Below are 13,995 nucleotides of genomic sequence, written 5' to 3' on the forward strand. Positions count from 1 at the left end.
GATAAGTTTAATAAAGGGAGTCTAAAATCCGAAGGAAAAAAGAGAAGAAAGGGAAAAGAATGAAAGGGAGGAACAGAGGGAGGAAAGGAGACAGGAAAGGGGAGGATGTCAAGAAGAAAAAGGAAAAAAGAAAAAGAATTGTAGTCCCCAAAATGCTATTTTCACTATGTTAACAAGCAAAGTTTCAAAGCTCACTTCAAGACTCACCTCCTCCACTAAGCCTTCCTTGAACGCTATGACCCTTTATTTTGCCCTTCACCAGCCTGCTACTTAAAGAACCTACCTACTACACTAATTTTGTGCTTAACTCTGTATTGTCTCCTATCTCTAGTTTTTTTCCTGGGAGTTAATCTTCATAAGCTCCTAAAGAAAGGGACTCACCTTCTCTGTGCTTTGTGTTCCCACCACCTACAGCACAGTATAAGCACACAGCAGACTGCCAAGAAGAAATAAATGAAAGGTTGAATAACCAAATGAAGGAAAAAGTTTTCCCTAATTCATTAATCTTGAATTTTACCCTGATGCTCTGAGAAAGGCGTGTTTAAAGTCAAATGGTGTCCTAGACCTAGGGAACTGTGATCTCCACAGGGCACCACACACTCCCAATTGTGTGGAAACTTAAACACACACACGCTGCACACACACTCGCATATTTCCCATCAAGGGCCCATAGCTTGTCATATTTTAAAAGGGGCATATAATTCAAAGAAGACTTAGAACTAACGCGAGGAAAAGGTAAGTTTGTTTAATACTCAGGAGCCAGGAATGCATAGTCTGAAGTCATTTCAGTCTCTACTGAGAAATTCTTCATTCTGACCTTTGATTGCTTTAATCTTAAACCATAATCTATATGATTTTGTACATTATTTCAAATTTTGCCTTTAATGTTTTGTCTCCAGAGGTGATTAATGAGTATCTTAATTCACATATTTCCAGAGCTTTTTTCCTATTTGCATTCTGTAATTTATAAAAAGTTTTAAAATGCAAGGCTTTTTTTTTTAACCTATTTTTGAAAATTGATTATTTTTATGTGTTTTTAAAAATTATTTATAAATGGTCTAAAAGCAAAACTTTGAAATACAGATTTGTTTTTCTACTGGTTGATAGCAAAATTATTTTTATACTTATGTGCATCTTGCATCAATATATGATGATCTAAACAGAAGGATTGTTTTGGGTAAAACTAGAAGTTGGCAAAAAGCTTTGGTAAATATAAGAATAAAGAAATATGTAGATTATTCATAAAATGAGGTACAGACATTAGTGAAGTGATAAGGCACTCATATGACAAAATAGATATGACAAAAGTAGAAAATGCTTATTGTTATTTTTGTTATATTATAGAAAATGCAATAAATGTTATTGCTGAATTTTTGTAGTGTCCACAGCAATGGTTTATTACCAGTATCATCTTGAAACTCTTGGCTGAAATATCTAGGACCAATGTAAATGAACAAGCCTATAGTTCTCAGAGAGGAAAATACAGCTCACCTTGTGAAAGAGACATAGATGTAAGATTGTTTCATAATGATAAACGAGAATGGAACTGAGATAATACAGAGCTACCCTTGAAAATGAAATCAAAGCAGGAATTGCAAAAATCAGTGAGTTTTGCCCCAGATTAAACCTTGAACCCAGTGAGTAAGTCCACCAGAAGGCTGCAAGCCTAGGAGACTGCAATAGCTGACTGTGACTGCAATACTGAAATGAGACAGGAGAGAATCAGAGTTAAAGAAACAGGATTGACAGCACACCTAAGGAAAACACACTTGAGATGGAGGCGAACCCAGAGACTGTCCACTCTACTCCTACTCGACCTTAAGAACATGACTGTGTGGGTTTCTTTCGAGCCACCTAACATTTACTGAGCACTATTAAGCTGAGAGTACTGAGTCAGGCATTTAGAGAATGGGCGTGGAGTGGGGTAAACTATTTAGAAGTGAGAGCTCAGAATCAGGAGAACTAGAGCAGGGCTTCCCTTGGCCATAAGACACTTTATATAAATTTTAAAAAGCTCCTGTCCCCAACTGTTCATTCTGTAGGTGTGGGTACAATGTGTGTCTGATGAGTAGACTTTGGATTTGAGAACATAACTTGACACACGGGTCTGTATTTGGTAATATCAAAAATTTCCCTTTTATAAATGTATACTCGCAAATACTCTTGTTCTTTGTGAAGTTTTATCTTTGATTTCACGATGCTTTATTAAAGAGAAAGCTATTTGGAGTGTCCACATTTTTTAAAAAAGTCAGGGCCCCTTAAGTCAATAATTTTTAAAAATTTGCTTAGTGCCAAATATCCCTGAGAGAAAAAAGATAATAATGTTTTTCAACCTGAGAGTCACATTTTTATTGTAGAAAAAATATTTACTAGTTGATTTTATCAATAAATGTACCCCTGGAGCATTAAATTTGTACACAAGAGTGTATTAAGCCACTTTGATTCCATTTAAAAATACACCATATTATGTTCTGAGCACTGAGTTTGGCAAATATGAGAAATCTGTTTCTTTTAAAAAAGTAAATAAGGCCCAGCTTTTAACATGTGAGAAGTAAATAGTAAGTTTCACAAAACATACTTAGCACTGTATTCGAGCTCTGAGAAAAATGCCAGGCGTATAGATGTCGAAAATGTGTTTGATTAAATAATTACTTTTTTTAACTGTTCAATTTATGTCTACTTCCCATGAAAGAACAGCCTCTCTTGATGAGAAGAGTTGTTTGTTTGGGTTTTGGGTTTTGCCCAGAAGATCTGATAAAGCAAATTTGTTTTTCGGTGGTTCCAAATTATATTTATTATGTTTTCATTAAATCTCAGTGCTTCATGTCCTGAATAATCTACGAAGAGCTGAGTTTTGAGTTAATTTGAAGTGAATTTTGTAGGTGGGAAGGGGGAGTATAATGCATTTTATATAGTTGTACAGATTTATCTTTTTATTTTAAAATAATACATCTTTTTATACTAGCCTAACATAAGACACCCACTGTATTGTACCACATAGTCAATATTTTCCACTGGGTGAAAGAGGCAAATTTTTTTTTTAATTTTTTAAAATTTTTATTTAAAAAATTCTGTCCACACTGAGACCTGTATTGAGCTTTGAAAAATGTCATTTAAATGACCAAAGAGGAAGAAATATAGCATTTCAGATAAGAAGGAATATATTGAGAAAAATATGGGAGTAGAATTGAGCAAACAATGAGTTTCTCTTATTAGACTGGAGGTGCAGTGAGAAAAAATACACAAGTAGGGTGGGACTAATGATAGCATCTTGAAAGCTGTGTAAAAAATAATTTAAAAGTGTGTATCAGAAAGTTTTTTCTGATGACAACGAATGGGTAAAATGGAGAAAAAGAGATAACTGATGGGAAGAGAGAGTAGGTGGGAGGTAATGTCAGGTCCACACTTTACAAATGGAAACAGATGTAAACACACATACACACACACACACACACACAAAAGAAATGGCACAACTTGCTAATCAGTCAAATCTGGGAATAAAAATTTCCACATGGTTTCAATGTCCAAGAGGCATAAAATGATAGAAGCACAGGCAAAAATCATACATAGTTTGTGTGGAGAATGGATTGAGAAGACGGATTTATAGGAAATATTCTATAGGCAGTGGGGAATACAGTTCGAGCATATAGAAGAGGGGACAGTATGGAGTAACTGACCTAAAATGTTAAGGCGTGAGAAAGGATGTGCTCAACAATGAGTGAATATGAAGATGAGCAAGGGGCTAAGAATCTTGATTAATGACTTTATTAAGACTTGGGAATGGGAGAGGAAAGATAAAAAATAGTCAAAGGCATAGAAGATGCTGGTAAGGGCAATAGAAACAAAAGCAGAAGAAAATTTCAAGAAGGAATATACGAACAAAATTTCCTCAAACCACAGACAATGTTGTTTGGGTTTGGCCAAAGCGAACCATTGGTTATCTTTGAGAGAGTCTTGTATAATGGTATTATGAGAATGGTTGCAGGAGAGATAGGTAAAAGAGGCAGGTAAGAAAGAAAGCTCATAGGAAATAGAGAAATAGCCCATACTAATATTCCAATTGTATAATCAACCAAATGCAGCATATATTACAAATCTCTTGAGGTCTGCTTTGTACCTCTGGAGCTTCGTATTGCTGCTGTAATGAATTACTATACATTTGCTGGATAAAACTATGCAAATGTATTATTTTCTAGTTCTGGAGGTCAGAAGTTCAAATGGGTTTTACTGAGCTAAAGCCCAACAGTGTCAGCGGAGCTGATTTCTTCTTTTTATTTTCCCAACTTTGAGAAATAATTAACAAATAATATTGTATAAATTTAAGGCATATGATTTAAAATAGGTATATATTATGAAATGATGACCACAATAAGGTTATTTAGCGCATCCATCACTTCACATAATTACCTTTGTGTGGGTGTGTTGAGAACATTTAAGACCTACTCTTAGTAAATTTCAACTGTATTGTTAACTACAGTCACCATGCTATACATTAGATCCCCAGATCTAATTGTTGAAAGTTTGTACCTTTGACCAACATCTCCCCATTTCCCCTAGCCCCCCAGGCTCTGATAACTGCCATTCTACTATGTTTCTTGGTTCATCCAGATAACCCAGGATAATCTCCTTATCTCAAGATTTTTAATCACATCGGCATAGTCCTTTTTGCCATGCTTCAGGAAATAAAATATGGGTATTTGTGAGGTGTCATTATCTCATCTACCACGAAGTCTAAGTTACAACTTCAGAAGCAGTTTCAAATTGACACTGACTTACTTCTTATGTGTCAGCTTACCTTTGAGTTAACTAATATGTATGATCAATAACTAGAAAATGAAAATAACATTTTAATGGACATTTTCATACTAGTCTATTATTTTCTGCTGAAAGGTCTTTAAGTTTAATATTAAAATTTTTGTTATAAAAATTTCATTTAATAATAGTTGGGTAGCAACAACAATAAGCTGAGAACTGCTGGTAGCAATATTTTGATGAGTCTCTTTTTCATTAAAACTATATTTTATATTATAGAAATCACTCTTGGCAGCATCTTGTACTGTTATTTGCTTCACTGTTTTTTTTTTAATATAAAATGTTCTATTAAAGAAGCTTTAAAGCAAGATAAGGATTTTTTTTCCTTTGTATACATTTAAAATATTTACATTTTTAACCTAATAATGTAAAAACATATTTGAATTTCTCAAACTATTCAACTTATAGTTTTTCTTCTGTATATATTTTTCCTGTATACAAAGGAATAATGAACAGAACTGTTGTGAAGGTTAAATTAGGTTAATATATGTAAACACTAACACAGTGTTTAGTTGAACTGGCCCATAACAAGTAGGTCTTCAAAAAATTTTTCACCTAATCCAAAATATATTCCATGAGATTTGCTCACTAATATTGAAACATATTTCTGTAAACACTACAAATACATAATACTATAGATGGTATTTCTTAACATACCAAATTTTAAATAATTGGTTGCTCTACGTAAGAGAATAAATTTTTTAACATGAGAATTCAATTCAAATAAGTCCATTTAATTAAAAAATGGAGATTTATAATTGACTCTTCAGTCAGATTTTGATATGGGTAAACACAATGATAATATTATAGTTTTTAAAATTCTATCAAAAGTTAGTGAATTATGAGGAATTTTTTGTTATTTTCATATATTCCATATAGCATATTCAAAGTTAAAACATATATTCAGAAGATGGACTGAAAGCAAATCTAGAAGACAGAAGCATTTTAATAAACGTCACAAAATAAGTTTTCAGTGGTTATAATTTACCCTCAAGTGGCACTATTTTAGATTTTTTTGTTGTAATCTTATGTTCCTATCCCTTAACTCCTTTTGATTAAAGAATGTCTCTGTGTTTTCCCTGTTTTCTTTTTGTGAGGTTGTCAAATGATCTTAATCATGTCCTGTGTAATTTAAGAGACTTTTATGTTGTTCTCTGAGAGACTATCACACAAGTCCATCTAGGAGAATAATTTACGAGGTTCAAAATGAATGGTCATTATTAATGCTGTCTCTCCTGCAATGAATACATAGGCTCCCTCACTCCCACCTGGAGGGTTTTAACAAGATCAGAAGAGGTGAGAAGCTTTGAAATGAGGTATCATAGATGATATCACTGGTTACATAAGCTTACTTTAATTTACATTTTTTTAAAAATCTGATTGTTTAGTAAGATTAGAGAACTAGGAGAATATGTGTCTTGGGATGTGGGCTTATCCATAACTTTCACACAAATGTTCCTTTGGCTGAAAACACATTTCGGAAGTTGTGATTTTATACGTCCTTATGTTAACAACTAGTAGTCAATCATAAGCTAGAATAATATGCATAGTAAATATTCTACACCATGAAGCTAGATACAGAGATAGCAAAGAGAGTGGGTTTCTCGATTTTGAAGAGAAATTAATTTTTGTGTTATTACTTTATCAAAGTACTTGTGTTAGTAGTCATTGGTGCTAAGGATGTTTACATAGCAAAAAGGTAGAACTTCAGTGCCCAATATCTTTCTTGATTACAACAGGCAAATCTAATTATTTCTTCTGATTAATCTCAATAGTTGAATAAGTCCTTTCCAGGCAAAGTGAAACCTTAAATGCTTCTACAAGAACTTAATTTTTATAAGCACATGTATAGGGAGTGCCAAATGAGAAAATATATTAACTTTTAATAGACAACTTGTAATAAAAAATTATTTCAGTATAACTATTTACACATCTTTATTTTAAACAGAGAGTGTGAATCTGAAACCTCGCCTCTTACCTAAAAATCATCTCTTCCCCGTCTCAATCCCACTAGCAAATCCACAGAACTCTTCTCAGTGTATTCACCTCTATTTTTATATATTTATTGGTGTGCATGTTTTATATTCCCACATATACTGTGCTTCCCCACCTATAAAACTTTTTTTTTTAATGCCTAAAGCACCTGGTATTCCTAGGTGGTCTCCCATCCAAGTACTAACCAGGCCTGACCCTGCTTAGCTTCCAAGATCAGAGGAGATCGGGCACATTCAGGGTGGCATGGCCATAGACTCTACCTACAATACTTAAACACCTTGAATATAAAGAAATAGCTAACATTGAGTCCTTGCTATGTGCTGAATGCCATTCTAAACTTTTTAGTATATTAACTCCTTTCATCTTCAAAAGAGATGAAATGAATACCACTATTTTCTTTATAAGGAAAGAAATAGAAACTCAGAACAGTTAAGCAATCTGGCCAGAATTACACAGCCTGTAAATGTCCAAGCCTGTATTCAACCCTGGTTTTTAAGCCTCTAAACACATAACCACTATCCTGCCTCTCAAGACTATGAGTGGGTAAATTTCCCCATAATTGACTTTCAGAGCACTAAACATTTCTTCCTAACCTTTACTACCATTATGATATGGTTTTTCTGTTTGATTAATGTCTGCCCCTCCCATTGTGCCCAGACATACTAGAACCCCTAGTATTTAACAGATGAGTAACAGCAGCTAATTTTTATTAAACTTTACCCTGTGCCAGGCACAGCATCTTATTTTAATCTTCAAAAAGGCTGTGAGGTCTCAATTTACTTCCACTTTTAGAGATGAGAAAACTGAGGCAGATGACAATTTGCTCAAGGTCAAACTCCAGAGTTATGCTCTGAATGGAGGAAGGAATGGATTAATGAAAATCTAGGTTAGAGGGGCAGGGAAAGCAATAGGGAGGAAATGACATTTGGCATATTTGGAAGGGCGAAGTCAAAAAGATAGAAACAACACTCCAGCAGAAAAAACATGGATAAAGCAATGGTGACTAGTGTACATAGAGTATTAAAAGTGCTCAATAAATAAGAATGATTGATTGATGATAGCCCATGAGTTAAAAGGTTTTGCATATGTGTTTTATTGCTAATGTTCTATGCACATTTTTTTCTTTCAGTGCCACCATGGGCCTTAATTGCCATAGCCATCGTCGCGGTCCTTTTAGTCCTGACCTGCTGCTTTTGTATCTGTAAGAAATGTTTGTTCAAAAAGAAAAACAAGAAGAAGGGAAAGGAAAAGGGAGGAAAGAATGCCATTAACATGAAGGATGTGAAGGACTTAGGGAAGACCATGAAAGATCAGGTAATGTATTCTTTCCATATTTTTTCTTAGATCTTACTAGAAACTAATAAATGGTTTATTATTTTATGCCAGATAAGTATAGAAATAAACAACTTCTGGACACATCATTGTTATAGAGATGCTTTGCAATCCTTTCAGTCACTACTCAATATCCCAAAGTGCAATGGAAACATTTGGTAAGGTTTTCCGGTCCTCTATGCATATTAACCAGAAAAGGGCATCTGTGACCATCAGGGCCATTGGAATGATGCCTGAACATTCTAATTACATCTGTTTAGCCAGTCTTAATTGTATTAAGAGTTTGAAAAACAGATTAAAGTGTTCTCCTTCTTGGGCAGGGTACCTTTCTAGCATTATCACTGTCAAATAAGTGAATCTTAAAGCTGTTTATCACATTTGATGACTACCATTCTCATGTATCCATCCAGCTCAATAATTAGTGCTCAGGAATAATAAGTTATACAGGGGAAAGGAAGAAGGTATGAGCTGATCCTAAAGAACAGGGCAAAATTTGAAGGCAAAATTCTTATTTCCTCATTTAGGGACCATTAAAACCATAACCCAGATGATAAAATGTATCTGGCTGGGTTATCTTCCTAAGCCTCAAGAAGCTGTTTGGACATCCTTTACGTTGTTGTCTATTTTTACTAAATTAACTGGATGACTTGGTTACTATTAATAATTATAATGATTAAATGACTTTATATTTTTAGAGTCACATTCATATTGGATATTTCTAAAGAACATTTAATTTATATTAAAAATAGATTTTTCAAAGAAATAACATTTTCAATTTATTGATATTTCCCTTTAAATAAGTTCTGTTTATTCAAAAGTTCTATTTATTTCCAAAGAGCAACATATATAGGCAGTTTTATAAATTGCTCTTATAGAATTTACTATTAAGTGAATTCTTAAATATGTAAATCTCCTTAAGAACAATTTAATCAAGGAAGGCATTGTAGTACATTTACATAGTTAACCACACACCACGCCCTTTCCCCAGCTTGAGTTCTATACCCTCTTTCTCAAAGACACAGCTATGTCTATTGACAACAATTTCGCAAAGGCTCGTTTTCCACTCACTGCTAAAACTTTGGTTTCAGAGGCACAGAGTGGATGTAATGCCAATGCTCGCACTCAAAGAGTTTTGTCCTGAGTTCAGCATAAAGAAAGGTTATATTTTTCTCCAAGTTTCTAATCACAGCCACAGAACATTCATGCACAAACATTCAATCACACATGTCTACTAAGAACTTTTCTCTTTAGTTAATTTGTTGTGTAAAATCTGACATTTTAAATCATGTCTTGCTTTATTTCAACATTTCTATAGCAAGCAGGACTTGATATGGATTTTTTTTAAAATTTATTGGAATAAATGCAGAAATAATCTCCAAGATAGACATGAACGAAATAATTTCTACATGAATTTTAGCTGTATATATGAAGCAATAGTTTGAAAATACACCTAACTACGATAAAATTCAAATACTCTAGAATTAAAAAAATTAAGCACTGAATAATATTCAATGATAACTATAGTGTTTCTTCCTAGGACATGAGATTTGTATTTTTCTTTGTGAAATTTGTTCTATATGACATAAGACTAATTTATAGAATAGTAGTGGTGTTTATTATCCCTGTTTTGACCTGGATAAATGACCGAAATCTCAAAAGTAATAAATACAGAGAATTGATTATGGTTAATTTTTCATTGATCACTTATTTCTTTGAATGGGAGGGGAAGAGAAAGTGAGTCAAATAAGGAAATAGTAAGAAATCAATGATAGTTTATAGTAATCTACTGTCGCAATATAGCATTTAGGATTTCAACCACTCAAAAAGGTGTTTTTAACCATTTTAAATAGATAAGTTTGTTTATGTAGGATTTTATAAGTCTTATTTTGATTTATGAACAATTAAGTGTTCAGAATGAAATATAATTTGGACAAGTGAAAGTAGGCCCATTATATAATAGTTACATAACAGTAGCTTGTGACACTTTTTCAGACAGACAAAAGTAGTTTATAATGGGTTCCATCATTTTATGAAGAGAAAGCACGAAGAAGCAAAATGGAATGTACAGATTTTAAGATGCTATATCACATTTGATCATCCAAATATCATTTAATCATCCAAATTCAAAACAGCATTAACAGAAAGTAAAATTATTCTTAAATACTTATATTTTCAGAATATTAAAAAACAGAATAATGATATGAACTTGGGGAAGACAATAAAGACAGTCTATGCCTCTCGTTTGAAAACAGATATGAGAGGCATTTAAATATGATTTCTTAAGGTTCTAGGGAAATCAATAAATTTTTACTATTTTAATCTATATAAAAAATCAGAAATTCAGGTTTCGATGTTTGTGGCTATATGTCTCTATGGTAAGATTTTATAACCAAGGAAAAAATCTTAAATACTCGGCAAAGACAAAAAAAGTAACTATAGTTAGTATGTCTATACAGCAAAAGATATATATATATATATATAGAAGGCTTTTTAATGCCTTAAAACTTGAGAACACTAAAATTACAGAGGGAAAATATCGATTGGAAATTCATGGGTCTGGAAAGGTCATTTCTCCATGGATTTTACTAACGTGTGTAGATATTTTAATTTTTATTTCTTCCTTCTATGTCCTCCTTATCTGTGTTGTGTCTCATGACTGTTCTGGACTGTCCCTTGCGGTAGGTTTCCTCTGCTACTTAGATACACCTAAGTTAACGCTCAGATACATTTAGTGGCCTGGCAGTTAGGGCTCTAACAGCTGAGGGTGTACCATTCTGACACACATCAAGAGGCTGAACTAAATTGATTTTTTTTTTTTTAAGATGAAGTGTTCTCACTTTAAATATTACTGATTAAATAGAGCATTATTAGAAAGCTCAAGTTTTTAATTGATGGGCACAGAGAGAAAATTCAGTTCTTTGTTGCTAACTTTTTAATGTGCCTTATCAAATCCAAATCTGAACAATTTAACTTAAAATGAACAAGAGCTCCTTCTGAAGGTTGTGAACTAAGCACCTTTTGAATGTCAAAGCAAGCCAGAAGCATGCGCACTAAATCTTTGAAATTTAAAACAAAGTCTGATGTCCCCAACACTACTTTTTCTGCAGCAATTTATCAAACTCTCAGAACTGCTAGGTTTACAAGCTTATTCCTCTGCATTTTGTTCTGGGGGAGAGTGGTGGAGGCAGAAGAAAATATTGTTATTGAGATATTATAATAGCTACTGATTTAATAGGCCTGAATTTAATGTGATAGTACAGAAAATGTCTTGCTTAAACTCAGCCTTTAGGACAAGAATAGACTTAATCACATCAGTGATGAACAGTAGCACTGAGAAATTATCAAAAATTTAGCCCTATTTCATACAAAATAATTGCAGAGATGGTCATGCACCTTTCATTAGGGTGAAAACCACTTACAGAGAAGGAGATTTAATATCTCAGCTATTTCAAGTTGTACTGAGCTGAAACATGATACATAAATTGTCAGTTCTAAAAGAGACCTTTGAAAAAATATTTTAATCTATGAAATTTTTTATTATGGTAGAGAAACATGTAGATTTTTCAGACAGAAATATGTATTAGTTTGCTATTATTTTTTAAAAAATTAAAATCTTACAGGGAAGCAAATTACCTAAGCTCCAATTTTCTAAGCACATCTTCTACGACAGTGGTGGACTTAGACACAGCTAAGGTGTTGAAAGGGAAACGTGATTTCACTGCCTCGAGTCCTCTAATTAGACTCAGTACTCTTTTGTCGCTTTACTACCATGTTTCCTTTAGTGATCCTCCCACCCCCAATTTAAAACATTAATATAAATTTTTAAATAAGTGTGTTGTTGTTTGCCTTTGGCTATCAGCAAATCAGCATTTTTCTGTTTAAGGAAACATCTAAGTTAAAATTTCCAAATTAAATAATATATGGCTAACCAGATTTTAAACAGTTTCTATATGGATATAATAGTAATTTTCAATTTTCCAAACTCATTGTAGGCTCCTGAAAATTTTCAAGAAGCACAAAAGGGAGGCATCTCTAACTACAGCTCCACTCTGTTTATCTGATTTTCCCACCCAGATAAGTTCTGTTACTATGCCACCAAGTCTCAGTTTCTTGGGAATCAGATTGGAGCTAGCTGAGTAGAGCCAAACAGGAAAATCTTGTCAATTCAGACTGAGGATCTCTGTGTTAAAGGATAAGTAAACAGAAAAGCTTTATCTCAGCAGAGGGAAAAATACCCTGTGGTCTGGGATAAGGGGAGAAAAAGGAGAGGCTGAGTGGTAGGTAGGTTTGTAGTCTGGTGAGTCTGATGACTTTCTGAAACCTGATTACACTTCTCGCATTCAAGTTCTGCAAGAATGTTCAGATTTCATTTGAGTGCTGACAAGAGTTAAGACTCCTCTACCTTTTTCAGAGCTATAAAGCAGTCTACCACTCATATGACTGAACTCGATTATTACAGTAACACACACATAATAATGAAAACGCCATAACCAAAAACCAGGAGAGAATATTTGCTATGTATAACAGCAGCAGAAAGGTTGAGATCACTAAAATACGAAGAGTGTCTACAAATCAATAAGAGACAAATACCACATTAGCAATGGCTACATACTGGCGGTCCCCAGGAAAAAAAAAAATAATAATAAAATGGTTAATATAAAGATTTAAAATTTGTCAACCTCACTAGTGGTTAGGGAAATGTAACACTCTCATTTTTTATTTTAAATGATAACTATGCATTATTCCAATTCTTTTTTTCTAATTATTTAAATAAGAATGCACATCCCTAAAAATAAAGTTTCTAATATAATCTATAACATTTGATATTTTTAGCAAAATTTTTGCACATATTGGGGAAATACACATTATTTTTTAAAAGAAGAGCATTTGAATGTATTTTACGAAATAATAAGCTTTCTAATATTTCAGTTTATATCACACTTAAGTTTTAGGTTATAAAAAATATTCAACCAGAATGAACTGAGCTTTGAGAATTCAACACCATGATTTTATTTTTGTTCATGAATACAAAATAAATTTTTATGTCAATTTTTAGTTTGTCAGAATTGTAAGCATAACTCCTTTTATCTCTTGATATCGAATGGACCCATAAATCAATTTAATTCAGCCTAGCTTTCTGTGGAGCTGTCATGAAAATAAAATGGTAAACTTAAACTGGAAGTGGGGTAGATTTTTCTCTAAACATGCATTTGCTGGTGGCATGTTTCCTCCTCTTTTTTCATAACCATTATAAATGCATATGTGAAACACAGGAAATTAAAAATTTCTGAGAATCACTTACTCAACTATTTTTTCCATAGGAAACAAGGCAAGAAAAGGCCATACATTTCATATAAATTACTCCACTGCATGTAACACTAATGTAACATGGTGGTTAGCTTAGATCGCTTTAACCTACATGAATGTGAAACCTGGCCTGGTTAATAGCATGTTTTTCACAACTCTGAAAGAAGCAGTTTTAGCAGAGCCAAATATAATACCAGGTTGACATTTTCTTTGCAACAACTTTACATTTTTTGCTTGCAATATTCTTACGGGCTTCTTCCATTGCTTCCATGTTGCTTGCTGATTGGGGAAAAAAAATTCCTTGCACAAATGGAATTTAAAAAATATGTAAGCAGCAAACATGAATGTGTGTCAGACAAACTGAGATTCCAGCATCTTAGTGCTTGCTTCTAACAGCTTGGAAGTATAACCACAGGCCCAATTTGATCTGAATTTTTATAAAAATTCCCTTGAATTCACATATGATCCCTTTCCCTATTCATAGGCCCTTAAGGATGATGATGCTGAAACTGGATTGACTGATGGGGAAGAAAAAGAAGAACCCAAAGA

At 33.2% G+C, this 13,995-nt stretch overlaps 1 protein-coding gene and 1 pseudogene across 4 annotated transcripts in view; one reads left to right on the top strand and one right to left on the bottom strand.

Moving 5' to 3' along the window:
* SYT1 (synaptotagmin 1) overlaps positions 1-13,995 on the top strand; it is a 509,772-nt gene that overhangs the window by 369,303 nt on the left and 126,474 nt on the right. For all 4 annotated transcript variants that reach the window (XM_011374713.2, XM_011374721.2, XM_011374705.2 and 1 more), the window contains one exon: positions 7,937-8,121. In XM_011374713.2, coding sequence (XP_011373015.1) covers positions 7,937-8,121 — 185 coding nt within the window. The remainder of the gene's footprint in view (positions 1-7,936; positions 8,122-13,995) is intronic.
* On the bottom strand, positions 6,944-7,062 carry LOC111730181 (annotated as a pseudogene).

The sequence above is a fragment of the Pteropus vampyrus genome, unplaced genomic scaffold (genome assembly GCF_000151845.1).
Source record: "Pteropus vampyrus isolate Shadow unplaced genomic scaffold, Pvam_2.0 Scaffold9, whole genome shotgun sequence".
NCBI lineage: Eukaryota > Metazoa > Chordata > Mammalia > Chiroptera > Pteropodidae > Pteropus > Pteropus vampyrus.